This window comes from Pogoniulus pusillus, chromosome 15, assembly GCF_015220805.1.
Source record: "Pogoniulus pusillus isolate bPogPus1 chromosome 15, bPogPus1.pri, whole genome shotgun sequence".
In the NCBI taxonomy this organism is placed as follows: Eukaryota; Metazoa; Chordata; class Aves; order Piciformes; family Lybiidae; genus Pogoniulus; species Pogoniulus pusillus.
The window spans coordinates 6,331,409-6,358,580 of record NC_087278.1 but is presented as its reverse complement, the minus strand read 5'-3'; the positions used below and the strand labels follow the sequence as shown (position 1 = coordinate 6,358,580).

At 47.6% G+C, this 27,172-nt stretch overlaps 1 protein-coding gene across 8 annotated transcripts in view; it reads left to right on the top strand.

Moving 5' to 3' along the window:
* The window catches only part of GRIN2B (glutamate ionotropic receptor NMDA type subunit 2B), a 332,222-nt gene that overhangs the window by 120,229 nt on the left and 184,821 nt on the right, over positions 1 to 27,172 (top strand). For all 8 annotated transcript variants that reach the window (XM_064155083.1, XM_064155084.1, XM_064155085.1 and 5 more), the window contains one exon: positions 1,544 to 1,972. In XM_064155083.1, coding sequence (XP_064011153.1) covers positions 1,562 to 1,972 — 411 coding nt within the window. In that variant the 5' untranslated portion in view covers positions 1,544 to 1,561. The remainder of the gene's footprint in view (positions 1 to 1,543; positions 1,973 to 27,172) is intronic.

The following is a 27,172-nucleotide window of genomic DNA, read 5'->3' as shown; positions in this document are numbered from 1 at the left end:
ATGAATAGCTGAGAAGGACCTTTTGTGCTGGGGGAAAGTTTTCTTTAGTTTGAAATGTCTGAAACCTCCTGGAGACAGCAGCATGGTGTTGGGTGAGCGCACTGAACAGTGCCTCTCACAGGGGTGGTGAACAAGCTGGGGTACACTGCTCTGTTTTGTCCCTAGCCCAGGAGGTGTTCTGATACTCACACTGCATAGGTACTGCAGGGATTAGTTTGTAGGGTTTGTAAAGCACCTTGAGGACAGAATGCTGTGGAAATGCAAACTATTATTAAAACTAGACTGACTAGAGAAAGAGCTGGGAACAAACCCGCAGGGAACAGTCCCACTCAGGCAGGGGCTGGAGAGATGACCTCATCGGGTTTTTCCATCTCCACTGTTATGATTATGAAATGAAGTGGCCAAGTTCAGGGAACAGATTGGTGTAGCATCCCTGGCTGTCATAGCTGAGGGTGAATCTTTGTCAGCTCCATGGGTCTTTCTGCTCCTGGGCAAAAATAGCTGTCATATGGGCTTGGAGGAAATGTCTTGCCCACACTACACTGATCCAGATTTGGCCATGACCAGCGGGGAAATGTTGTGTTCCTTGCTTTTTAAAAGGAAATGAACTTTCTGTGGATGAAAGGCTGACTGGACTGCGGGCTGGAGCTGGTGGGGCGCAGGAATGAGGCAAGGAGCAACGGGTACAAACTGGAACACAGGACACAGAAGCATTCACCTCAACGAGAGGGGAAACTTCTGTACAGTGAGGGTGGCAGAGCACTGGAACAGGCTGCCCAGAGAGGTTGTGGAGTCTCCTCTGGAGACTTTCAAAACCCACCTGGGTGTATTCCTGTGTGGACTCGCCTAGGGAATCCTGCTTTGGCAGGGGGGTTGGACTCAGTGATCTTTGGAGGTCCCTTCCAACCTCTGATGTTCTGTGATCCTGTGTCCTGGTGGCAGAAAGGTTGTGTGCAATGGACACACTCATATGCATGCACCCATTGATGCATTGCCTGTTTGATCTCACTTTATTCTGGATGGTCTGTGCTGAGAAAGGAGAAGGGAGTCCTTCTTTGCCTGATGCCTTCAGCCTCCCTCATTGCCTGTACCTCCAGCAGAAGGCTGAAGTGATCTCAAGCACCAGTAATTCCTTTGTGTTGGGGGTAAGCTCTTAGACTTGGGCTTGACATAAGCAATTAGTTTCACAAAGACAGCCGATAGGCCCTCAAAGGACAATTCTCTGTCCCTTTTGACTTGGGTCTCAGAGTGACACAAGACCTAAGAGATGACACAATCCTATCTTCTGCTGACAGCTGTTGGCTGAAGTGACTCCAGACTCTGTCGTAGAGGCTGGGCTGGTCTGACCCCCTCCCTCAACTTTACCAGTGTGTATTCCTGAATGTAGCCAAAGGGTTAAGCAAGAAGGACAGGTGGGAGGAGGGCTGGTGGCTGAGGAAGGTCAGTGGATCTGCCTAGAAGGCTGAGTGCATGACTGGTTTCCAGTTCATCACTTCCCTTTTTTCTTACTCTTCCTCGATTCTTTTGTTCCTTCCTTGTTCAGGGAGTGTAAGAGCCGAAGATGAGGCCGAGGGTGGAGTGCTACTGTACAAGGTTTTGGCTGGTGCTGGCAGCCCTCGCAGCAGCAGGGAGCGGGGCCCATGCCCAGAAAAGCCACCCGAGCATTGGCATCGCGGTTATCCTGGTGGGGACCTCAGACGAAGTGGCCATCAAAGATGCCCACGAGAAAGATGACTTCCACCACCTTTCAGTGGTGCCACGGGTGGAGCTGGTGGCCATGAACGAGACGGATCCCAAGAGCATCATCACTCGCATCTGTGACCTCATGTCAGACCGCAAGATTCAAGGGGTAGTATTCGCCGATGACACAGACCAGGAAGCCATTGCCCAGATCCTGGACTTCATTTCTGCCCAGACCCTCACTCCCATCCTGGGCATCCACGGAGGCTCCTCTATGATCATGGCAGATAAGGTAAATTTGAGCTTCCTTCTGTTGCAGGCCTGGAGATTGAAACTTAAACCAGAAAGAAATATCTTACTCTGTGATCCTCAGGTATAGTCTCATGGGGCCAAAGGGTTGGGGGATTAAAGAGCCTCAGATTCAGAGAGAGATTTAAAGAGATAAATGTGTGTAGCACTGCTGAGGAGAGCCTATTAGTCATGTGGAGTTCTCTGCAACAGAGAACAACCAAGGAAAGAAAGGAGCAGAAGAGAGCTGCAGAAGAGTCAGGCCTTTTCTTTTCCCTTGGGAGGGGTAAAGAGTCCCTGACAATTGGGGCTTGGTTTGTTTAAAGGTTTTAGTTTTGCCTGTGTTTTACCATAGAAGAGCCAAGGATGCTATCTTGGTTCTCTTTTTTTCCCTGCATGCAGCTGGGAGGACATTGTGGTATTTTCAGGGACATTTAATACAGCTCTTACATCTTAATTGGAAAATAATTGAATCTTTAATAAAGCCATCCTCTCTCAGAAGTGTTCATTAGCTCCTGAAGTTAAATAGGTGTTAGCTGTAGCAACTAACCAGTCTGAACCAGCCCAGCTAAAGCTTTCCTTTCTTCTCTGCACTACTTTATTCCTTCATATCACTGACATTTCATTGTTGTCCCAGGCCCCAGCCAGTCTTCTGGGGAATTACTGCACAAACAACCCTTCCCAGTCTTGGTTTTGCATAGGGCACAATGCAGAGAGAAAAGCATCTTTGGCCAGCTGGTAACTCTTACCTTAGGGGAGCCTTCATGGGCACCTCATACAAGCCTTCCTCCTGGGAGGATCAGGACCCAGCAACTCACACCAGAGTGGCCTCTGTGCAGCTGTGGGCCAGTGGGAATACTCAAGAGAAGTGAGCTGTCCTTTTCCCTTCAGGCTCAGCACCAGACAGAGTCAGGCTCAAGACCTTTGTTGAGAAGATCCTCTTGAGCACATTTTGTGCATCACAAAGAGTTAAACAGAGACATGAGCTGATAGCCTTTTTCTTTTACAGACCACTTTTAGGTGAATCTGAGACATTTATCAAGTCAGAATGTGGTCTAATTGGTTGAAGAGGGACAATTGTGTCCTCCAGTTCTGGGCCCCTCAATTCAAGAAGGATGTTGAGGTGCTGGAACATGTCCAGAGAAGGGCAACAAAGCTGGTGAGGGGCCTGGAGCACAAATCGTATGAGGAGAGGTTGAGAGAGCTGGGCCTGTTTAGCCTGGAGAAGAGGAGGCTCAGGGGTGACCTTATTGCTGTCTACAACTACCTGAAGGGGCATTGTAGCCAGGTGGGGGGTGGCCTCTTCTGCCAGGCAACCAGCAATAGAACAAGGGGACACAGTCTCAAGTTGTGCCAGGGGAGGTCTAGGCTGGATGTTAGGAGGAAGTTCTTCACAGAAAGAGTGATTTCCCATTGGAATGGGCTGCCCAGGGAGGTGGTGGAGGCACTGTCCCTGGGGGTCTTCAAGAAGAGCCTGGATGAGGCACTTAGTGCCATGGTCTAGTTGATTGGATAGGGCTGGGTGATAGGTTGGACTGGATGATCTTGGAGGTCTCTTCCAACCTGGTTGATTCTATGATTCTATGAATTAAGTTGCCCACTGTGGCAGCCTTTCCATGGAAAGGGATCTAGTGGGCTGAGAAATTCAGGCACTTTCTCTTTTGTTTACCTTGCAATCCAGTGCAGATTATCATAGGTGAGTAGATGGAAATAAATTAATCAAAAATTATTTTCTCAGTCTTTGACCAATAGTTGCAAAACAGTAGTTTTCTTCTATCAGCCTCTAAAATTAAGTAGTCCCTGAACAAAATAATCACAGACCTTTTTTGCCTTCTTTCTTCTTGAATTAGTTGCACATGTGGTAAATTTATCCTGCCCCATTCTACCCCCAGCAAAGCTTTTCTGTCTTGGAGGACAGTCAGGCAACAGTGCTGCACCTCGGTGCATGGTTGTCTGTGTCTGTGCAAAAGAGGCCTGAAGCATTACTTGGATGATACACTGAACACTTAGGGTGGCATTTTTCCATCCTCTTTGAACAAGCTTAAGTGTTACTGATGCCAGACCTCCTAAGCACTGGGAAGAAGTCCTTGTGACTTTGAACGTGGCAGGCCCAATTCTGATTTCAGATTCCTGCAGTGTGAACCCAGCATAGCCTCATTGCCTTTGGCAGGATTAGATCAGCTTTGTCCTGCTGTAATTCAAAGAGAAATTTGGCCTGCTGAACTTTGCAAAGACTTTTCTTGCTACCTGTCTCTAGTCTCTCCTTGGGAAGGCAGCATCTCTTATGACTGCCCTGTGTGTCCCACTGGCTGGCTTCTGAAGAGCGCTCTGGCAGGCAGGCAGCCCATGGGGAGCTCAAAGCTGGAAGCCTTCTGAATGGAGATCTCTGTTTTATCAAATCCTTTTCCCCCCCCTTCCTTGCAGTTTTGGAGGCAGGAGGAGCAGGTTATGTACAAAGATCTGCAGTTTTGGGAAAGGCCAAGATTTCTTTCAAACATAAACTGAAAGAGTGACCTTTACGGCTTCTGATTCACAGGTGCAGGATCTTTAACAGACAATATTTATTTGATGAATTGAATGAAAATACAGTAGAGAGTAAATACATGGATATTCTGCTAAAAATACTCAACTCAGACTGCTAAGTCCTTAATCTGTTTTCCACAGAGGGCCTGGACAGAGGCTCTGCTTGTATTCATAGAATTCATAGAACCAACCAGGTTGGAAGAGACCTCCAACAACATCCAGTCCAACCTAGCACCCAGCCATATCCAACCAACTAGAGTGTGGCACCAAGTGCCTCATCCAGTCTTTACTTGAACACCTCCAGGGATGGTGGCTCCACCACCTCCCTGGGCAGCCCATTCCAATGCCAATCACTCTCTCTGGCAACAACTTCCTCCTAACATCCAGCCTAGACCTCCCCTGGCACAATTAGTCATGGAATCACAGAATGGATTGAGTTGGAAGGGATCTTGAAGATCATCTGCTTCCAACCTGTGTGCTATGGGCAGGGACACCATGGGCTAGACTAGGTTGTTCTGGGCTTTGCCCTGCTGGGGCACTTCCAAGGAGGGAGCATCCACATGCCCCTCCCTGGGCAACCTGTTCCAGTGTCTCATTGCTCTCACCATGAAGAATTTCTTTTTAACATCCAGTCTAAGTCTACCCTCCTCAAGCTTCAATCCATTTCCTCTTGTCCTATCACTACAAGCCCATGTAAAATGCCCTCCCCTGCTTTATTGTAGGCTCTCTTCAGGTACCGGAAGGCTGCTCTAAGGTCTGCTGAGAGCCTTCTTTTCTCCAGGCTGAACAGCCCCAGCTCTCCCAGCCTGTCCCCTTAGCAGAGGTGCTCCAGCTCTCTGATCATCCTTGTGGTCCTTCTCTGGATCTGCTCCAATGATTTAATGTCCTTCTTGTCATGTTCTTTGCTGATGAGTTGTGTGGCTGGGCTTCGATCCTGCAGGCATTGATTGCTTCTTTCAGCACCCCCCTCAACCCCATTAGCAGTCTAATATTGAACTGGCTCAGCATTTCACAGGTTCAGACCTGTGGGTTGGAGGGCAGAAGGGCTCTGCAGCGGGACCTTGACCACCTGGACAGATGGGCAGAGTCCAAGGGGATGGTGTTCAATAGCTCCAAGTGCAGGGTGCTGCACTTTGGCCACAACAACCCCATGCAGAGATACAGGCTGGGGTCAGAGTGGCTGGAGAGCAGCCAGACAGAGAGGGATCTGGGGGTGCTGATTGATACCTGCCTGAACATGAGCCAGCAGTGTGCCCAGGTGGCCAAGAGAGCCAATGGCATCCTGGCCTGCATCAGGAATGGTGTGGTCAGCAGGAGCAGGGAGGTCGTTCTGCCCCTGTACTCTGCACTGGTTAGACCTCACCTTGAGTACTGTGTTCAGTTCTGGGCCCCCCAGTTTAGGAAGGACATTGAGATGCTTGAGCGTGTCCAGAGAAGGGCGACGAGGCTGGGGAGAGGCCTTGAGCACAGCCCTACGAGGAGAGGCTGAGGGAGCTGGGATTGGTTAGCCTGGAGAAGAGGAGGCTCAGGGGTGACCTTATTGCTGTCTACAACTACCTGAGGGGTGGTTGTGGCCAGGAGGAGGTTGCTCTCTTCTCTCAGGTGGCCAGCACCAGAACAAGAGGACACAGCCTCAGGCTGCACCAGGGGAGATTTAGGCTGGAGGTGAGGAGAAAGTTCTTCACTGAGAGAGTCATTGGGCACTGGAATGGGCTGCCCGGGGAGGTGGTGGAGTCGCCGTCCCTGGAGCTGTTCAAGGCAGGATTGGACGTGGCACTTGGTGCCATGGTCTAGCCTTGAGCTCTGTGGTAAAGGGTTGGACTTGATGATCTATGAGGTCTCTTCCAACACTGATAATACTGTGATACTGTGATACATCTTTGGTATGCTCCCTGTACACTTGTGATCAGTAGCACCAGTGCAAACCTAAAGGATGCTACAAAACATTAATGCCTTGGTGTGTGTGACAAGTCCCTTCTTATCTGGATGCCAAAGCAAAAAAAGAAAGCCTCCTCAGTTCAACCACCTTCCCCAGAGTAGCCTGTGAAATTCTGTTTCACCTTCAATGAGGATTTAATAAGTGTGTCTAGGAGGAAATTTAGGTCCACGTGTAAAAAAGGCTTTGTAATATACTGTGAAGGTGGTAAATTGAGACACCAAAAGGGCAGGAAAAATAAGATTTAAAAAAATATATATAACAAGCCTGAATATTTCCCCCCCTGTTTATATAGACAGAAATGTTGTATAATGTGCACCACAGGCTGGCTTCATCTCAGATAACATTCATTTGGAAGCTTGCTGCCTGCCAGCTGGGGGTCTAAGCATCAGTACAATCATTAGGGAAAGAGGCAGCTCCTGAGCATAGTTCACCCCACCCCTCCAGGGTGCAGTGAAACGCCTCTGGGACAGTCCTATGTGCCCTCACTGACTGCTGAAGATGGCTATATCCTGACTTGCTTGTGATGCCTCTGGTTAAATGCAATAAAACCTGCCCTAGGTGTAAATAGCAGGTGGAGGAATGTTGCTGGAAGTGTACCATCTGGATTTCCTGATTGTTTTCTTCAAACTCGTGCTCTTTATTATTGCATTTGATTAGGTTTGGTAGATAAAGTTTGTATTTACTTGATTTCCCCTGTGTTATGCCTTTTTCCTCTGAAAAATAAGTATGCTGGAGTTTTCATAGGCTTTTGCTGTTTCTCCCCTCAGTTTTCATGGCTCAAAGCACACCTGTTCAGCTATTCCAAAGTGCTACACTTAATCTCTGCCTGATTTGGCATCAGAGGAAAATGACCAGATGATCTGAGTGCACACTGTGATCTGGGTATAGTTCCAGGAAAACGGTGAGCACAGACAAGATGTGCCTCACTCCGAGCTCTGGAGCGACCACTTTGCCAAGAGAGAGCCTTGTCACAGCTAGTTCACTTCCTTTGGTCTCTGATCAATGTGTCAGCAGTGGCATCAAACAGCACCAACTGCAGCAGTCATTGTCATTTTTTCAGGGTTTGGTGGTCTAGGAGTGATGCCTGAGAGGGGAAGTCATAGAATCACAGAATCAGCCAGGTTGGAAGAGACCTCCAAGATCATCCAGTCCAACCTATCCCCCAGCCCTATCCAATCAACCAGACCATGGCACTGCCTCATCCAGGCTTTTCTTGAACACCTCCAGGGATGGTGACTCCACCACCTCCCTGGGCAGCCCATTCCAATGCCAGTCACTCTCTCTGACAACAACTTCCTCCTAACATCCAGCCTAGACCTCCCCCAAAACAACTTGAGACTGTGTCCCCTTGTTCTGTTGCTGCTTGCCTGGGAGAAGAGCCCAACCCCCACCTGGCCACAACCTCCCTTCAGGTAGTTGTAGGCAGCAATGAGGTCAAATATCCCCTTCTGTAGCTTCTCTCAGAGGAGCAAGCCCTGTAGCTGCAGGGCAGAGGGAGAAGAGTGTTCACACAGTTTCAGCCCTACAAGGAGGCACTTGGTCCTTGGCTTTGTGCTAACACCTGGAGAAGGGACTAGGATGATATCCTCATCTCACCTAGAGCCCTGATGAAAGAGGGAATAACAGATCACCCATGACCTATGTTTAGTCTGGAATAAATGAGATGGAGAGGGAAGAAATGTGCACCACCACTAATACTATGTTCTTGTGATCCAGGAACTTTGCTTGTGGAAGTTTTCTGGTCTCTTCAGTTTGCCTGAAGTTGCTGCAGTGACATTTCTTTTTATAGCTTTGTGTTGCCTGATCTCAAAACAGTGTGGTCCAGAGGATGGCGATGCACTTGTGACTGGTCAGCAGATCTGCTCCCATTCTAGTGTTTAAAATACTTTCTCCTTTCTGGCCAGTTGTTTTGAAATCAGAAATGAAATCCTATCACATTCTGGAAATAGCTGATGGATGAGGATGTTCTGTGTCAGGAGACTGATGGTGGGAGGAAACCTTCAAGGCTACAAATCAAACTTCAGTTCAGATAAGCATGTGAACCTATATCTTGTGTTTGCAGACCTGAGGCTGGAAATCTGGCCTGGGCTTTTCCTTATTATGTTTTCAATATTACCTCAAATCATTTCTGTGCAGAAGTGGAAGGTAAAGGAGCAGCCACAGAAAAAGAAATAACAATGTACATTTATAGGTACCTTAAAGAGAAAATTGTTGTTCAGATTTAGGATGCTTACTGCACTTGGAAAGATTCAGCTTCTTGCCTAAAAAATGACCACATCATTTGGCTGACAGGTCTGTTTTGTAATGATAGACTGTTCTGTTCTTTTAAATAACAACAACAACAAAAGTCTAGTTGGTAATAATGAAAAAGGAAAAGGTGAGAGCAGAAAATGTCTTGGGTTCTCTTATAACAGAGCTGGTGACCATAATTTTTGGTGAAGCTGTCCCTTGCTCTTTATCCACGGCCACATTACTTTGCCAAAGCTTCTTGCCTGTTCAGCTTTATAGTAACACAGTGGTGCAGAGGCAGGAAAAATATATTGGAAAAGCAGGATGATAATGTTTTCCCAGCTGAAAAGCATTCTGTTCTTTCTCTGTACCCCTTGCTATTTTCTCCAGGGCTTGCTCACACAGAGTATCCAGAGTGATGGAAGTAAAGTGGTAGGAAATCTGTTAAATTGGGCTGTGCCTGCAGTAAAATTGGTATATAATCTACATGAAGTTAACCTAAGATCTAAAAGCTGTGACCTGTTCTAGGTCAGATTCTCCTTCCCTTTCTCACACAGCACAGAACTGACTTTTTGCTACTCTGTGCTCTACCTTGCTCTTTTTTACCCCATTCATGTCAAAGCTGCAGTCTCTCCTTCACTTTTCCATCCCCACTTCGTAAATTCCTGTCACTTTCATTTTGTTTTCTGTCAGGGTTTCCAAGACATGTTGTGACTCTCTCTTTCAATGCTGAAAGTTGCTGTGACTGCTCCATGTCTGGGCCGTGCTGCTGCAGCAGTAATGTTTGTTGGTATTTTGGTGAGGATCAAGTCCAAACTTGGCCAATAGGTGTAAAGCATAAGGGAAGAAAATTAACTGCTGGTCAGGCTGCAGTGAAGTGATGCTGCAGGTACAGGGAAGCCAAAACTAGACAGATAAGTTGAGCACCTAGATACACACTAAAACCAGGACAAAGTCAAAGACACTGGGACAATGCTGCTAAAAGCAGAACATCTGTAATTAAAAGCAAGGCACTTTTACTCTCAGGTTTCCAAAGGTTAAATAAGAGAGATGCATGGGGAATGCAAACCTCATTTTTTGGATGTAAAATTGTTTCATTTCCATTAGGGATGACAGCTGAAATAAGTTTTAGAGCCCTTGTGTGAAGGAAATTCAGATTAAAAAAAACCCCAACAACAACAAATAGGAAAGCAAAAAAATGCAAAATGAAATGAAACAACCAACCCAACCCAACCAACCAAATGCCTCAAAAGAAAAAATTCTCTTTGAATGGATTATATGAACTGAAGTAAATTCCAATCAAAATGTTGCTTAGAAGGAGGGAAAGAAAAAGACAAATTTTGTTCTGCAAATGCTGAAAGAACATGGTTCAATATTGGTAGAAGATTTCTATCCCTGTTTTCCCTCCAAAGCAAAATCATATGATGTTCATGATGACACCAAGCTAGGAGCAGGGCTCTACACTTTGGCCACAACAACCCCAAGCAGCACTACAGGCTGGGGACAGAGTGGCTGAGAGCAGCCAGGAAGAAGGGCACCTGGGGGTGCTGGTAGAGAGTAGTTGAAGATGAGCCAGCAGTGTGCCCAGGTGGCCAAGAGAGCCTATGGCATCCTGGCCTGGCTCAGGAACAGTGTGGCCAGCAGGACAAGGGAGGTTATTCTGCCCCTGTACTCAGCACTGGTCAGGCCACACCTTGAGTGCTGTGTCCAGTTCTGGGCCCCTCAATTCAAGAGAGATGTTGAGGTGCTGGAACATGTCCAGAGAAGGGCAACAAAGCTGGTGAGGAGCCTGGAACACAGGGGTGACCTCATTGCTGTCTACAACTACCTGAAGGGAGGTTGTAGCCAGGTGGGGTTGGTCTCTTCTGCCAGGCAACCAGCAACAGAACAAGGGGACACAGTCTCAAGTTGTGCCAGAGAAGATCTAGGCTGGATGTTAGGAGGAAGTTGTTGCCAGAGAGAGTGATTGGCATTGGAATGGGCTGCCCAGGGAGGTGGTGGAGTCACCATCACTGGAGGTGTTCAAGAAGAGACTGGATGAGGCATTTAGTGCTATGGTCTAGTTGATTGGATAGGGCTGGGTGCTAGGTTGGACTGGATGTTGTTGGAGGCCTCTCCCAAGCTGATTGATTCTATGATTTCACAAAGCATGTCTATGTCTCTGTCACTGCATTTGATGTAATTTAAACTAGTAATAGTTGAAATGTTTCTTAGATAAATCTACTGATTAGCAAAGATGAGTTTGATGTAAAAAAACTCAAGTCAACTCAAACCCTGCCTTATCTCTTTGAGCTTTTAATGTTTTTATTGAGGACATGATGAATCTACTTACTTTGCTTTTGGTACTCAGTTTCCTTCTGCTGCCAAACAGCTGACAAGTAATGAGCTAAATATCTTGTGTCCTCAAACTACAGATTTGCTGCAAAAGTTGGGAGGGGAGGGAAGAAGAAAGGTAGGTCACAGAGACACAGAGAATAACAGCCAGTATTGTATGGCAATGCTGTTTTCCCCTTGGGTATACACAGGTATTAGCAGCCCAGGTGAATCTGTAATTGAAGTTTTCATCTGTGTCTGATCCATTCGCACCAAATTCCATTTGTATTTCCATGTAAAGAAATGGGAACATAGGTAGAGTGTTTCTGTGGAGCTTAATTAACATCTGTGAATTTCACTAGAGCAATTTTTACTGCTTTACAAATAAATTACAGCACTTAAAATCCCTCAGATATTAGGAAACCTGGAAATGAACTTTTAAGAGCTTTAACCTCTCCCCAGGGCCATTAATCCTTCAATGTTAACTCTCATTTTCTAAACAAGAGCTCAAGTGCTCTTGTCAATACTATTTCAGTGGGGGGAAAAAGGCTTTTCAAAGACATTAATTGCTTATTTTATTAAATATCTTTTCACAACAGCCAGATTTTTATTTTTAAAGTTCTCTATTTTAGCTCTTTGGAAAGAGCTCCATTGCTAGGCTTTCACTTACTTTTTGAGCATTGTTTTTGACAGTCACAAGACAGAACCATAGAATCACAGAATGGTTTAGGTTGGAAGGGACCTCAGAGATCATCCAGTTCCACTCCCCACCATAGGCAGGGGCATCTCCCACTAGAACAGGATGAGGCCTCATCCAACCTGGCCTTGAACACCTCCAGGGAGGGAGCAGCCACAACCTTCTTGAGCAACTTGTTCCTGTGTTTCACCACCCTCACTGTAAAGAACTTCCTCCTAACATCTGGCTTAAATTTCCCTTTGACAGTTTAAACCCATTACCCCTTGTCCTGTCCTTACAAGACCTTGTCAATAGTCCCTCCCCAGCCTTCCTGTAGGTCCCTTTCAGATACTGGAAGGCCACTATAAGGTCTCCTCGAAGCCTTCTCTTCTCCAAGCTGAAGAGCTCCATCTCTCATAGCCTGTCCTCATAACAGAGCTGCTGCAGCCCTCTGATCATCTCCATGGCCCTCCTCTGGACTTGCTCCAACAGTTTGATGTCCTTCTTGTGTTGGGGGCTCCAGAACTGCACACAAGACTCCAGGTAGGGTCTTACAAGAGCAGAGTAAAGAGGCAGAATCCCCTCCCTGGCCCTGCTGGCCACACTGCTCTCGCTGCAGCCCAGGACACAATTGCTGTCTAAGCTGCATGTGCACACTGCTGGCTCATGTTGAGCTTTTCATCAACCCAGACCCCCAGGTCCTTTTCCTCAGGGCTGCTCTCCAGCCATTCACTGGAGTTTTGTGGAGGGGTTTTGTTGTTGTAGTTATGAGGTTCTTTTTCTACTTAAAAAAAGCAACGAGAAATCCCCTAAAAAGGTCTTAATGGAAATGTAGCTTCTTCTGAAATACTCCCATCACTTTTTCCCCCCTAATAATTTCTACTGAATGTACTTCATATCTGCTCTAAAGCCATGGGAAAAGCAGAGCCTTGGGCGCTTTAAACTTTGAAGACACCATCTGAGCTTGAGCGTTACAGTGCTGAGGATGATAAAACCCAGAGAGGCCCTGGTGAGGCTCACAACCTGCTAAGGTGCCACTTGCTTCTAAGCATTGACAATACTGGAGCAGGGGTAGGATGCTGAAGGGGAAGATGGCTGCACAGAGGGATGGATGCTTTCCTTGGCAGAACTTGTCCCAGACAATAAACACCAAGCAAACATGAAGTCTGATTCCTTTACATCATCCTTTTGTTGCTATTTATAAGCTGCCTTATTTTGGGTCATAGAATTCTTCTTGCAGGAGTACTGAGTATTAGTTTTCTTCTGTTGTTATAGTGATGTTTTCTTTGAGTGACAGAAGACCTTTCCTTACCTAGCTCTGAAAGCAACCACTGCAACCTACCTGAGAGCAAAAAGAATCTGAATTCTCTTCTTACCTGCTAATATTTAAATGCTGTGTTGCTATTCTCTACCTTGAAGTAGAAGTGCTGAAACATTTGTGAGGAAAACGCGTTGAGTTCTATCCAAGGGAAGAGACAGAACAGGTTGAAAGCTTGTGGGTAAGAATTAAGGCATGTGGGAAGAGAGGTGAAATTGTTGTAGGTGTCTATTATAGAACACCAAACCAAGAGGAAGATGCTGATGAGGCCTTCTACAGTCAACTGGAGGTAGCCTTTAGAGCAAACTCGTTGGTACTCATGGGTGACTTCAACCACCCTGATATTTGCTGAGAAGCTCACACAGCCAGGCACAGTCAGTCCAAAAGGCTCTTGCAGTGTACAGAGTAGGGTTATAGACTGGGCTTGCTGATCACAGTGTCACACACAGCATCACAGTTTCACCAAGGGTGGAAGAGACCTCACAGATCATCAAGTCCAACCCTTTACCACAGAGCTCAAGGCTAGACCATGGCACCAAGTGCCACGTCCAGTCCTGCCTTGAACAGCTCCAGGGGCGGCGACTCCACCACCTCCCCGGGCAGCCCATTCCAGTGTCCAATGACTCTCTCAGTGAAGAACTTTCTCCTCACCTCCAGCCTAAATTTCCCCTGGCATAGCCTGAGGCTGTGTCCTCTCGTTCTGGTGCTGGCCATCTGAGAGAAGAGAGCAACCTCCTCCTGGCCACAACCTCCCCTCAGGTAGTTGCAGACAGCAATAAGGTCTCCCCTGAGCCTCCTCTTCTCCAGGCTAACCAATCCCAGCTCCCTCAGCCTCTCCTCTTAGGGCTGTGCTCAAGGCCTCTCCCCAGCCTCGTCGCCCTTCTCTGGACACGCTCAAGCATCTCAATGTCCCTCCTAAACTGGGAGGGTCCCTCCTAAACTGATCCTGAGGGTCTTTTCCAACCTGGATGCTTCTGTGGTTCTGTGAAAAGGTTGATTTCCACCCAGCTCGGACCTGCCAAGGAGTGGAGCTTTTTGCGACAAAGTTATTTCCTGCTAGATTTGTAACCTTGATTTTCACACCGCTGATGTTTAAGTAGATCTCCAAATCTGCAAGCACTTATCTAGAAAAAAAATCTGGGAGCTTGATGAAATGTGACCCAGAGTTATTTATAATCATTATTATAACCCCTTTCTTCAAAATAAAAAGCCCAACACAAAAGTATTAAATCAATTTGTGCCATCCCCAGCCGGACAAGGAGATTAGTTTTTCATTCTGGAGCAGGCAGCCCTTTATTACAACCCCAAGCGGTTACTTGTCTCACAAAATCTAAATTAATTACACTCAAATTTGTCCCTACCCTAAACTGGCCTCAAAATGAAATTGAAAACACTGAGTGTGAAATTGCCCAATGCTGCTGCTGCTTTAGATCTGCGTGTCGTACCCAGTAACCGCGGGACAGAGGGAAGCAATTCTTTCCAGGGAATCTCTTATTCTCTTTGGCTTTCCTTTGCCTCATTCACCGAGTTTGGAGGGCATGGATTACGAAGGGAGGTAGGGGAATTACAGATACACAGGCTGGGAACAAAAACAACCAACAAACCAGAGTGGGAAAGGATAGAATTGTGGCCTGTGACTCTGTTCAGGGACTGGAAGAACTGGTATGTGAGGAGAGAGTGGAACAGGTGTGTGTGAGTGGTGTAGCTATGTGAGGAGAGAGTGGAACAGGTGTGTGTGAGTGGGGTAGCTATGTGAGGAGAGAGTGGAACAGGTGTGTGTGAGTGGGGTAGCTATGTGAAGAAAGAGTGGAACAGCTCTGTGTGAGTGGTGTAGCTATGTGAAGAAAGAGTGGAACAGCTCTGTGTGAGTGGTGTAGCTATGTGAAGAAAGAGTGGAACAGCTCTGTGTGAGTGGTGTAGCTATGTGAAGAAAGAGTGGAACAGCTCTGTGTGAGTGGTGTAGCTATGTGAAGAAAGAGTGGAACAGCTCTGTGTGAGTGGTGTAGCTATGTGAAGAAAGAGTGGAACAGCTCTGTGTGAGTGGTGTAGCTATGTGAAGAAAGAGTGGAACAGCTCTGTGTGAGTGGTGTAGCTATGTGAGGAGAGAGTGGAACAGCTCTGTGTGAGTGGTGTAGCTATGTGAGGAGAGAGTGGAACAGCTCTGTGTGAGTGGTGTAGCTATGTGAGGAGAGAGTGGAACAGCTCTGTGTGAGTGGTGTAGCTATGTGAAGAAAGAGTGGAACAGCTCTGTGTGAGTGGTGTAGCTATGTGAAGAAAGAGTGGAACAGCTCTGTGTGAGTGGTGTAGCTATGTGAAGAAAGAGTGGAACAGCTCTGTGTGAGTGGTGTAGATTGGCTAAACAATGAGTCAGGATATGGTTTGTAGATGCAGTGAGTAGTGGTAGACTAAGAGTAGAGAAAATAAGCTGGGTGAATCTGACAAAAGTAGGAGCTAGAGGATAAAGCTGAGAAAAGACATTAGATAAAGAGTATGATCAGGGGGTTGGGACACCTCTGCTACGAAGACAGGCTAAGGAAGCTGGGGTTGTTCAGTCTGGAGAAGAGAAGGCTCTGGGGACACCTAATCCCAGACTCCCAGTAGCTGAAGGGAGCCTACAAGAAGGATGGAGAGAGACTGCTTACAAAGGCCTGTGATGATAGGACAAGGGACAATGGCTTCAAACTAGAGAAGAGCAGATTTAGGTTGGATGTTAGGAACAAGTTGGTTACCATCAGGATAATGGAACGCTGGAACAGATTGTCTGGGGAGGTGGCTGGGGACCCATCCCTGGAGATATTTGAGGTTAGGCTTCACAGGGCTCTGGGCAATCCGACCTGGTTGAGGATACCCCTGCAGAAGAGTTTGGACTAGGTGACCTTTGGAGGTCCCTTCCAACCCAGACCATCCTATGATTCTCTGGCAATAAATGTCAGATGACAATATTAAATGATGTGTTTGTGTATCAAGAGAAAAGTTCAGCCACTGAGGCTCATTAGGATGTGCTCAGGTCTCTTTAGGGAAGCAGATGGAAACTGTTGCTTCAGCTGTTCTCCAGCAGAACTGAACTGAGCAGGGGAGAAAATGTTAGATAGACTGGAGAAGAAAGAGAATGAACAAGATGAGAGGTTCATACCAGGTTGGAAGGGACCTCAAGGATCATCTCGTCCAACCTTTCAGGGTAAGAATATAGTTTAAATGAGATGGCCTCACATCCTGTCAGTCTGAGCCCTGAAACTGTCTGATGCAGAGGAATCCACCACCTCCCTTGGGAGTTTATTCCAATGTCTAATAGTTCAAATGGTGAAAAATGTTTTTCTGTCATCCAGTCCAAGTCTTCCCAGCAGCAACTTGTACCCATGACCCTTTCCTTGTCTTTACCATGGGACTCTTTGTAAAAAAGAGAGTCAGGAACAGTTCTCCTGAATCAAGGGATCTAGGGGAGAAAAATAGAGGAAAAAAGAAGAGAGAGAGCAAATTCTGAGGGTGACTAAAAAAAACCCAAACCCTAAATTCTCTGGCAACTTTTCTCTGTGCTTTGACAATATCTTCTGGCTGTGTATCTATGAGATACCTGATATCTGGCATTGGATGTGGCACTTGGTGGCATGGTTTAGCTGATGTTGTGGTGTTAGGTCATAGGCAGGACTTGATGATCTCAGAGGTCTTTTTCAGCCTCAGTGACTCTCTGATATGAATGATAAATGTAAGTTTCATAGGAAGGGGTGAAGAAGAATCACAGGATCAACCAGGTTAGAAAAGGCCTTCAAGATCACTGAGTCCAACCTATCACCTAACACCTTCTAATTAACTAAACCATAGCATTAAGTGCCTGATCCAGTCTCCTCTGAAGCACCTCCAGGGATGGTGACTCCACCACCTCTCCAGGGCAGCCCATTCCAATGCCAATCACTCTTTTTGTCAAGAACTTCTTCCTAACATCCAGCCTAAACCTGCCCCGGCACAGCTTGAGGCTGTGTCCTCCTGTTCTGCCACTGGGTGCCTGGGAGCAGAGACCAATCCCTGCCTGGCTACAGCCTTCTTTCAGGTAGCTGTAGAGAGCAATGAGGTCTCCTCTGAGCCTCCTCTTCTCCAGGCTGAATACCCCCAGCTCCCTCAACTGTGCTCCAGCCCCCTCATCAGTCTTGGTGCCCTTCTCTGGACATGTTCAAGCACCTCAACAAAATGAAAGGAAAGAAATTAAGGACATGGAGAGTGAGGATGGACAAGGCAAAAATCCAGGAAGGTAGCCCACATAATGAGAAGGACATATCTAAAGGGTGCCAGTGGAATCGAGCTCGCTTCTTAGACTCAAGTTCTCACTGCAGCTCTGCTGTAAAACATGACTATAAGATAGTTGCTCAACTTCTGTCTACCACAATTGCCCTTTGCAAGAAGACTCTTAACAGTGTTTTTGTGAAGTACTTTGAGCTCTACAAAAGGCAAAGGCTACCTAATTGCTAGGGAGCAATTAATGGATTTTTCTAGCTGAAGTAAATACAATGCTTGATATGAAAATCTGAACTCCAGGAGGAGAGGCTGTAACCCCCATTAGAGGTGGTTGAATAGCTGCAGCATGCAGGAGAACTTATTGTATGCAGGGCTGATAGTACTGTCTATTGTAAGCTTGCCCAGAATTCCTCATTATAAGATCCTCTTGGGGCTTCCCTGTAACTTTGCCAGACTATGACTGTTGGAGCAAAATTTCCTATTCCAGGTGTATGCCTGAAGCTGCTTGATTTATTTAACTGTTTATTTGGAAAACAAAACAGCTTTCTCTGAAATGGTGGCACAGGAAGAGATGTGATTTACCTATGTTGCAAGTGCTGGAATGCTTTCCCCCAGAAGTTCTGCCTGACCATCACAAACCCTCAGAGCAAGGGCACGGCACAGGGCTGGAATGAATTTGCAGAGGAGGACTTTTAATCAGAAATAGACTTTTCTGCCACTGCACAGGTTGTGCCAAATTTGGCCCTGTTAAAAGCCTGAGAAACTGTGTGTGTGCAGCAGAGGCTTTGTAGGTGTTTGCCACCTATCATGAAAAGAACTTCTCCATGCAAACTGTGTTTCAAAACACCTGGACCCGAGGCTACCTGGGTGGTATTGGTGCTAGAGCTGTCTTGTGGGGTCCTGGTGAGATCCAGCCAGAAAAAAATGTGCTGTGCAGCAGAGGATTTGTGCTTATGGGTGAGGTGGAGGTGCATGCAGGGTGTAACGAGGGGCCAGTGTGCAGATCATTTGGAAGAGATGGAAATGGAGTGGGGGCTGGAGAGAAAAGAGGAAGAGATGTGCTTGCCCAGGTGATGTTGCCTGTGCAGGTGACATTGCTTGCCTTGCCATGGGAGCAAGAGCCAGGGAGTGGGGTGTGGCAGAACTGCTCAGTGAATGATATATGGAGTGTGAAAGGAGAGCAAAAAACCTGTCAGGTGGAAATTTCTTGAAGGGAGCAGGCCTGGGCTGAGGCAGGGCACAGGGCAGTGGGATCAGGCAATAAAGCTCTCCCTGTGAGCAGTTTTTCTCCTTCCAATCAGACAGAAATGCTCCCTTCCTACTCTGCACTGAGCTACAAAGAGAGTCACAGATGGCTGCTGGGGTGGGGGGGACAAGACACTGTCATCAGTGCTTCTCCCTGGAGGAGGACCAGTGGGTTTCCAAAGCATGCTTGAGGCTGCCCTGGCTGTGCCCCTCTTAGCGAGCACACCCTGCTCGGTGGCCCCAGGCCTGCTCGGGAGAGGGAGAAGCTCCTGGGAGGAGGAGGCAGGGCTCTCACAGTCCTTGCCAGCTGCCTGGCTTGGGGCCAGCATGGGCACTGTCAAGCCCCTGTACTGGAAGGGGCAGGCAGAAGCCATCAGGAGGATGAGCTATGATGGCTCCCCTGGGTGCATCCTTGCTCCCATCTGGGCACTTGCTTTGCTGCTTGCTTTCTGTGAAGGCAGAGCTGAGTCCTTACCCATGTGGCTTGCTGCAGCAGTACAGAGGTGTGGGATGAAGAGCTGCTATGGGGCCGGGCAGCACGTCCAGCAGGCTGCAAGGCTTGCTGAGTCTCAAATCCTGCTCCTCTCCTGACACCTCTTCATCCTCCTCCTGCTTCCCTTCCTCTCACCCTCTCCCCATCTGTCACTCTACCCATTTCTTAATTGTTGTTTGCACTGTGCTTTCAAAAGGCAACGTTCTGTATGTGTTAAGTTGATGTTGTTATTATTATTATTATTATTTCTCCTTTTTAATTTGCATCCCTCACCCTCTTTTCTCTTGCTACTGTGGCTTCCAGAGAGAACTGTGTGGGCTTACATTATTTATAGCTGTGTGAGAGTAATTACAGAAATGATTTAATTACTCAGTTAATGCTATTCTCCACATCACCAGCTTGACAAGCTGGTGATCCTCTCACTGCAAACAAACACACAGGCTAGCATTTTCTCTACCATGCTATGGACAAACAGTTAAGGAGAGGAGAAGCCTGGGGAAAGGTTTTTGACAGCCTTGCACGTTTCTGGTTGCTCCTCTTGGGCAAAAGGAGGAGGCTACTGAGATTGCAAAGACCTGGCTAGGGACAATGCATGATGCCACCTCAGCTGAAGCAGAGATGCCTGTGAGGGTGTAGTGTGAGGTGAGGGTACATAGCTCCTAGCTGCTGGGGGGACCCTCCAACACAAAGCTACTTGAGCTGAAGTTTCAGTGTTTGGTGTACTGCATTAACCAGCTCTTTTTTATCAAAGCCAGAGATCTGGGAGGATTTTATTGTCTTAACTTCTATTTAAATCTACCAAATTGTAGGGTTTGAGCAGCCTGCATGGGACTGAGTATGAGGTAAAATTACCATCACTAGAAATATTCTTCCTTGCAAGTGCCTGCAAATACCCTCTGGAACTAAATGAGCTTTCCTTTCCAAAGGGACTAGCCTACTCTTGCTGAGACTTCCCCCACTGGAAATATGGTGTTTCCATCACTGCCAGCTGACAAAGGCTAGCGGTGAGCAGGGAGTCTTCTATTGCTGGTGCAGTATGGAAGGAGATTGAGGGAGTACATGCTGTCCTTCAGGGGATGCACTGAGCCAATGGTTACCTTTATCTTTTAGTTATCTGCTACAGACAGTTACTACCCCCCGCTCCCCCCCTCCAAACACCTGGTGAGCTCAGGAGAAATGTAAGGAAGACAATCCTCTTCTGGAGGTACTGTAGATAAAAAGGAAGGGTCAATGGATTCTTAACAAAGGAGACAGTCACTTGAGAAGTGGAGAGGGAGGCTCTTGTTGGATAATGGTGCATTGTCAGATAATGGTGTATGGAGAGAGCATCTCTCAGAAGTGCCTGCCTTCCATGCTTCCAAGCTGCCTGCCTCCATTTGGGCTCCTTCACAGCCTGGGCTGTGGGCCAGGCTCAGCCTGTTCCTCGACATGGCAGGGCTGGCTGGGTGGTGGGAGGGTTGGGAACAGGTGGCATCAGGGCTGGCGAAGTGGAGCACCTTTTCCACGTGGCACTGCCTGACAAGCTGTCAGGCAAAGGACACCTGGTATCTGAATGGGCTCTGCCAACCTCCCAGGAAGCGATGGCAATTGAGTAAGTAGGCTAAAGTGGTTTGAGTGTAAGCAGTGATTATGGATGCTTTTTTTCCCCCTCAGTATCTAATATGAGAGAGCTTAAGGCAGCCCGAATTTTAAAAGGTGCTGGGCATCTCCACCTTTTGAAAGCTGGACCTTTTATAGTGCATCTCTGAATAGACACCCAGAATCCCTCACTGGTTTTGCAAATCCACACCAGAGGCTTTCTTCCCCCCTCCAAATCTGGCACACTTGAAAGTGGATTTTATGACCTGACATCAGAGCAGCTTGTCGAGAAGGCAGAGTGAGTGGAATGGTGATGGAACAAGTAATTTTGTCATCTCCTAAATGAATGAATCCTGTTTTCAGTGGATTCACATCTCATGGTTAATTGACTCTTTAACTGAACTGTATACTAAGACTGTAATGTGAATTCAGCCCTTAGTAACCAGAGGGTCCATAGAGCTGAACTAATTTTTCCCCCAATAGCGAGGAGTGGGGGCATTTAAAAGATCTCATTCCTTCACCCCCTACCCTGTTTCAACCAGAAGATGTCAGGCCAAGTGAGTTTGCCCATAGCAGCTTCATTTTTTCAGGAGCTGGCTACACCTTGTGCCTACAATGATCCCCGTTCTCTGCAGGTCCTATTGCTTTTCTCCTGGTTTCCACTGTGTCATTTACACACACTGGCTGAGCAAAAGCGAGATGTACTGTGGTGTCCTGGGGGTTCTGTGTATAAGGGCTGCCCACTACAGGCATGTTGCCAGGTCTGCATGAAATTTATTTGATTGCCTAGTGAGCCTTTGACTGCGAGTGGGTGAATCATACACACTGCTGTAAGGCCAGACAAAGGCTTTGGGACTGCATGCAGTTGCAGGCTGTATTTTGTACAGCACTGTAAGGATTTATTTTTCCTTGAGTCCTCTACCCCTTTATCAAATCAGGTGGAAATTGGCCAGCAGGTTCAAGAGTTACTGGGAAGCCTGACTCACGTATGCACAAATGAGCACACACAGAATCACAGAATTAACCAGGCTGGAAATGACCTTCGAGATCATCGAGTCCAACCTATCACCTAACACCTACTAATTAAATAAACCATGGCACTAAGTGCCAGTCTCCTTTTAAACACCTCCAGGGACGGTGACTAGACCACCTCCCCAGGCAGCCCATTCCAATGCTAATCACTCTTTCTGCGAAGAACTTCTTCCTAACTTCCATCTTAAACCTGCCCTGGCACAGCTTGAGGCTGTGTCCTCTTGTTCTGTCACTGGTTGCCTGGGAGAAGCCTAGAAGCATGCACCAGGTTTGCAAGAGCTTCATTTCCTCAAGGAGACGAGCTAAAAATGCACCACAGGAGGTGGGCAGAGCCGTGCGTTGGTGCGCCTCAGGAGCTGTGGTTTCTGCACAAGTGACCCATGCAGAGCGTGCCCTGACCACGCTTGCAGCATGCTGGCCCTGCCTCCTGCGTGCCCCCGCGGTGGCTCCCTCTGCGCTGCCATTGGCGTTGAGAAGTGCGTAGTGCCGGCCCTGCTGGCTCTGGGGCTGGGCGCTGGCCTCACGCTCCTGCCTGGCACTCGGATGGGCTCCCTGGCTCACCCTGTCACCCTGCCAGCTTGGACTGCAGCAGCAAAGAGACATAGTCATGAAAAGATACTTCATTAGCCTCCTATTGGCTTCCGAAGGAGAACATGACAGGAGACTACAGATTACAGAATTCATAGAATCAACCAGGTTGGAAGAGACCTCCAAGGTCATCCAGTCCAACCTAGCACCCAGCCCTAGCCAGTCAACCAGACCATGGCACTAAGTGCCTCAGCCAGGCTTGGCTTGAACACCTCCAGGGATGGTGACTCCACCACCTCCCTGGGCAGCCCATTCCAATGCCAATCACTCTCTCTGCCAACAACTTCCTCCTAACATCCAGCCTAGACCTCCTCTGATGCAACTTGAGACTGTGCCCCCTTGTTCTGTTGCTGGTTTCCTGGGAGCAGAGGCCACCCTCCACCTGGCTACAGCCTCCCTTCAGGTAGTTGTAGACAGCAGTGAGGTCCCCCCTGAGCCTCCTCTTCTCTAGGCTAAACACCCCCAGCTCCCTCAGCCTCTGCGAGATCATTGAGTCCAACCTATCACCCAACACCTTCTAATGAACCAAACCGTGGCACGATGTGCCTCATCCAGTCTCCTTTGAAACATGGCACAAGGTTGGAGGTTTTAATGTTTCTATCCCAAACTGGACCTCTTGAGAGAAGAGATTAGTCTGATGACGGCAGTGGTAATTGGATTATTCCATTAGTGTCCTCTATGGAAGAGGAGGGCATGTGTCTGTAACTGTATCTTCAATGCAGGGACCCAAAATACTGCACTTAAAATGTGAATTGCACCTTGGTTTTCTTCGTAAGAGACAAGCAGACATCTGTTTTCTGTCCCACTTTTGTCTGCCTTTGGGCCAGCTGGGCTTTTTTCTAGCCTTATTCTTAGCCTTGTGGGAGGTCTACAGCAAACTGTGGTGGTTTGGTTTCCTTAAGTGGCACTGAAGGACCTTTAATAAGTGAATGCCTTGGATGGGCTGAGGGACAGACAGCTTGAAGGTGAAAATAAGGGTGGGTGTGTCTCTTGATCTAGGGGAGGGGATGTGCTGAAAGGGCTCAACCCCCAGGAAGGGGAGAGGTGGGAATATCTGGAAGGTATAATGAGATGAAATGGTGGGCAGGGAAGTGCACAGCAAACTCTGGACATGTCTCTGAGCAGTGAGTCTTCCTTGGCTCCCTATGCTCATCTGCAGTTGCAGCCTGAACACTGAAGTAATTTGTAATGGGACTGATATAGGTTTGGAGTATCTGCATGCCTGCAGAAGGCAGCACTGGGGAGGTGGAAGAAGAGAGGGAGGAACTGGACAGAGCATGAACCAGACAGCTTTCTCCTCCTGCTGTCTTTGGTCGACTGGCAGTCTCCAAACTCATATGACCTCCCTGTCTTTTGTTTTAAAAGGCTCTGATTAACTCTTGGTAAACTTTTGCTTATTTGGAACCTGCCACAAGCAAGTTTGCTGAACTTTTAGCACATCCAAATGTTTGATACAGTCATTACCTGGCCAGAGATGTTAATTTTTTTTTTACTAGTCGATGAGTTCCTTAATTTCAATTTAATAAGTCACTTTGTGCTCCATTAATTAGGCCTTCATGCAAAATGTTTAATGCCAAAGCATGCTTGCCTGCAGATGGTGGAACAGCTTCATTTTTAGTGGAACAGCTTCATCTAGTGAATGGCTGGAGACCTCACTGGAGTGTGCCCATGGTCCATTCTCCCCCAATGAGCCATGCTGCCATTAACCTTCACTGTCTCTGTGTCCTGGCGTGAGGCTGTGGGGCTCATCTTCACCAGGGCTTGTCCAGCTGTTCTCTCTGTCTGATCCCTCTGCCTTTGCCTGAGCCCCCCTGGAAGATTTTATGTGCACATGTGGATTTGAAGTTTCAGCTGCTTAATTGTTATAATCTGAAGCTGTGGATGTCAGCTTTCTTGCCAGAGGCAAAATGGGCTGGCAAAACCATGCTGTGATGCTAACTACTGGGATAAGAAATGGAAGTTATGAGTGGGATTTGTCTTCTGTGTGCTTAGGGTTTCATTTCTGTCCAACAGTGTTGCTCACTGGTCACTCCACTGGTGCAGAGTGTGTTGCTCTATGTTTTGAGATGTACCTGGAGTAATGCTCAGCAATATACAGCACAAGCTGTGGGGAAGCATTTGGCTCCTCCAGAGTGCCAGAAGCCAGCCAGCAGCTCTTGCTGTGCTGCTGCTTTAAAATACACAAATCTCTCAAATCATCCTGTGATGCCTTTTTTGTTTGGTAGTTGAGGAGTGAGTTTAGTTTTTCCATTCCCTCCTCACCTGGCCTGGTCTAGACTGCAATACTGGGAAAAGGATCTTCTTGCTTGGCATGTTTGGATTTCTATGGCCAGTGAAGAGTGCTTCTGTATGGTAACAGGCAACAGCAGATGGAAGGCATGTGGCTGTGTCTCTGTAACTCTGCCTGTGCAGAAGCATGTCCTGTGTCCTCCTCCACACTCTGCTGTCAAGGAATCCTTTTAGCCAAACGTTTCCTGCCATTTGATGAATAAATCAGGTAGGGAAATGAGCTGACATGAGTAGGTTAGATACTTATGAGGTGAGAGGGATCTTGTCGTGACAATCAATTTACCTCTTTGCAATTAGGAATCTGTAGAGGATGGTGCTCTGGGAATTCATCTTCTGGGATTTGTTCCTTCCTCATAAAGGAACAAACCTTCAGGGAGTAAAGTCATATTCTGGTATTCCTTCCCTGCTGCTCCCCTGGCCTTACAATTCTTTGTACTGAATCATAAAATCATAGAATGGTCTGAGTTGGAAAGGACCTCCAAAGGTCATCTAGTCCAACCCCCGCTGCAGTCAACAGGGGCATCCTCAACTAGATCAGGTTGCCCTGAACCCTGTCAAGCCTCACCTTGAATATCTCCAAGGATGGAGCCCCAACCACCTCCTTGGGCAGCCTGTCCATCTCCAAGTGCTAGCAGTGTCTGAGGAGCAGCCACTGCAGAATGGATGGCATTTCTCATTGCAGGTGAAGAAAGGTGGCAGAGCTGTTCCAAGGGTATGAAAAGGATGAAGAGACTTGCTGAATGGGGGTGTGCAACAAGAGGCAGCAGTGTGAAGAGGGAGGGTGGAAGGAGAGGAGGGTGTAGAAAAGGAGGTCTAACATGATATTCAGAGCAATCCATAGACTAAAGCAGGCAGAAAGGTCTCAGAGTGAGTTCAGATGATTAATTAATGACTGCTAGGATGCATCTTCCTCTCTCAGCCAGCAATACGTGCGTTGTGTGACTTGCAGTCAGCTTACCTCTCCTGCCACTTCTCTTGCTTACCCCATGGCCAGATATGCTCCACAGCCCTCAGTTCCCTTGCAAACATCCTCTATGTGCCTTCTCAAGGCCACAGGCCAGAGGTTGAAGCTGTTGATGGCTACTGTCACCCTGTATCTTGTTGCCACCTCCTTGGTGACATGTGCATCCTGCACTGTCCCCGTGTGGTTTGCTATGTGTTCCCAGTTTCTGCCTTGCTCTGAGAGAACTTTGTATGAGGCTTTAAAGAAAGAACCAGGGGCTCCAGAAATCTTTAATCACTTTGTTGCCCAGGAGGCAGGATCTGGCCCCGCTGCTGGTTAGCACCAGGTTGGTGAGGAAAGGCAGAGCAGGTGAGGAAGGAGTAACTCATTCTCTGGAAATGAAGCAAATGCACGACAATGTGTCCGCACCGAATGATGGGGGGAAAAAAGATACAACCTAAGACTCAAAAGGTTGAACTCAGTTGCCTGAGTCCCCCTAGAGGAAAACTCTTTGTTGCCAAATATTTTCCCTTCTACAGCCCTATTAGTTTCCCCCCCCTTAGTATTTTCCCTTAATGGTGGAATCGTTTAACACCACATAGGAAGTCAGATCTGGCCGCTCTGGGGCGATTCTGGGTTGCCATGGCAATGAGGCCTGTCTCTCCAAATTAGGACATTTTTCCTGCTGCCTTTTCTATAGGAGGCTTTCTCTCATCTCTTTTTCTCTTACTTTTCCTTGATGTCTGATGTGCTGAGCGCTGCCTCCTCACTCGCAGGCTCCCTGAAAGGGATCAGCCTTTGCCCGTCTGAATTAATTCTTCTGCAGCCCGTGCCAGCTTGGTGTGTTCTGGCTCTGTGAGGACCAACTTTCTGCTCCTCAACAACCCCGCAAAGAGTCAGGCTGAGGAGGGGTAGGAGAGGTGTGATGATGATGAGTTCAGCAGGGGGAGTGACAGTGTGTGACTGTGGCATGTGTATTCCCTTGCTCTGTACACCCTTGCCTCATCTACCTGGGTGCTGCTGGGGCTGTCTGGAGCTTGGTGCTGGTGTGAGACCTGCTTAGCTTGAAGCATATTTTAGGATCAAAGCTGGTGGAACAAACCTGGGGGGACATAAATGTGCTGTTATGCACAAATCTGGTGAAGAGCCTTGCCTGCACATGTGCCATCCTCTCTGGGCAGGTACCTGCAGCAAGACTATAGCAGCCATTTGTCTCTTCCAGGCATTGTGCTGCTGGGTCTTGTCCCCGGGATATGCTGAGCTGTGCCTGGGATGTGTCGGTGCACTGAAGCAAACACCACTTCTGCACCTGCACATCCCCTTGCTGGCTTGGAATTTGGTGTCAGTCAGACCCATCTCAGTTTATTCTGGATGCTGTCAGACTCCCAGGGCCCCTGTGGCAGCTGGGATTAGTCTGACACAAGGATGCCTTCAGCCAAACAGTCTTCCCTGGGCTATGGCTCCAAATCAAGGGAGTAGCAAGAGGAAGGAATTGGCACAGGTGGCAGGAGAAGCACACAGAAATAGCAGCATGCCAGTGGTGGGTAGGTCCTGGTGGCTGAGAACACACAGGCTGTCCCAAAGGAGTATCACCATGGCAGTTTGAGGTGACATGTGGCACAGCAATGCAGTCCAGTGTTTTATACCCATCAGAGCAGAAATTAAAAGGTGATGTGATGAGATTTATTTACTCATTCTTGCCCTGGTCAAATGAGCTACTACCTCAAGACCAATTTTTAACTTTGTGATATATTTTGACACTTCCATGTATAGCAGGAGGGTAAAAATGTGAAGGTCTGGTGTGGAGATGA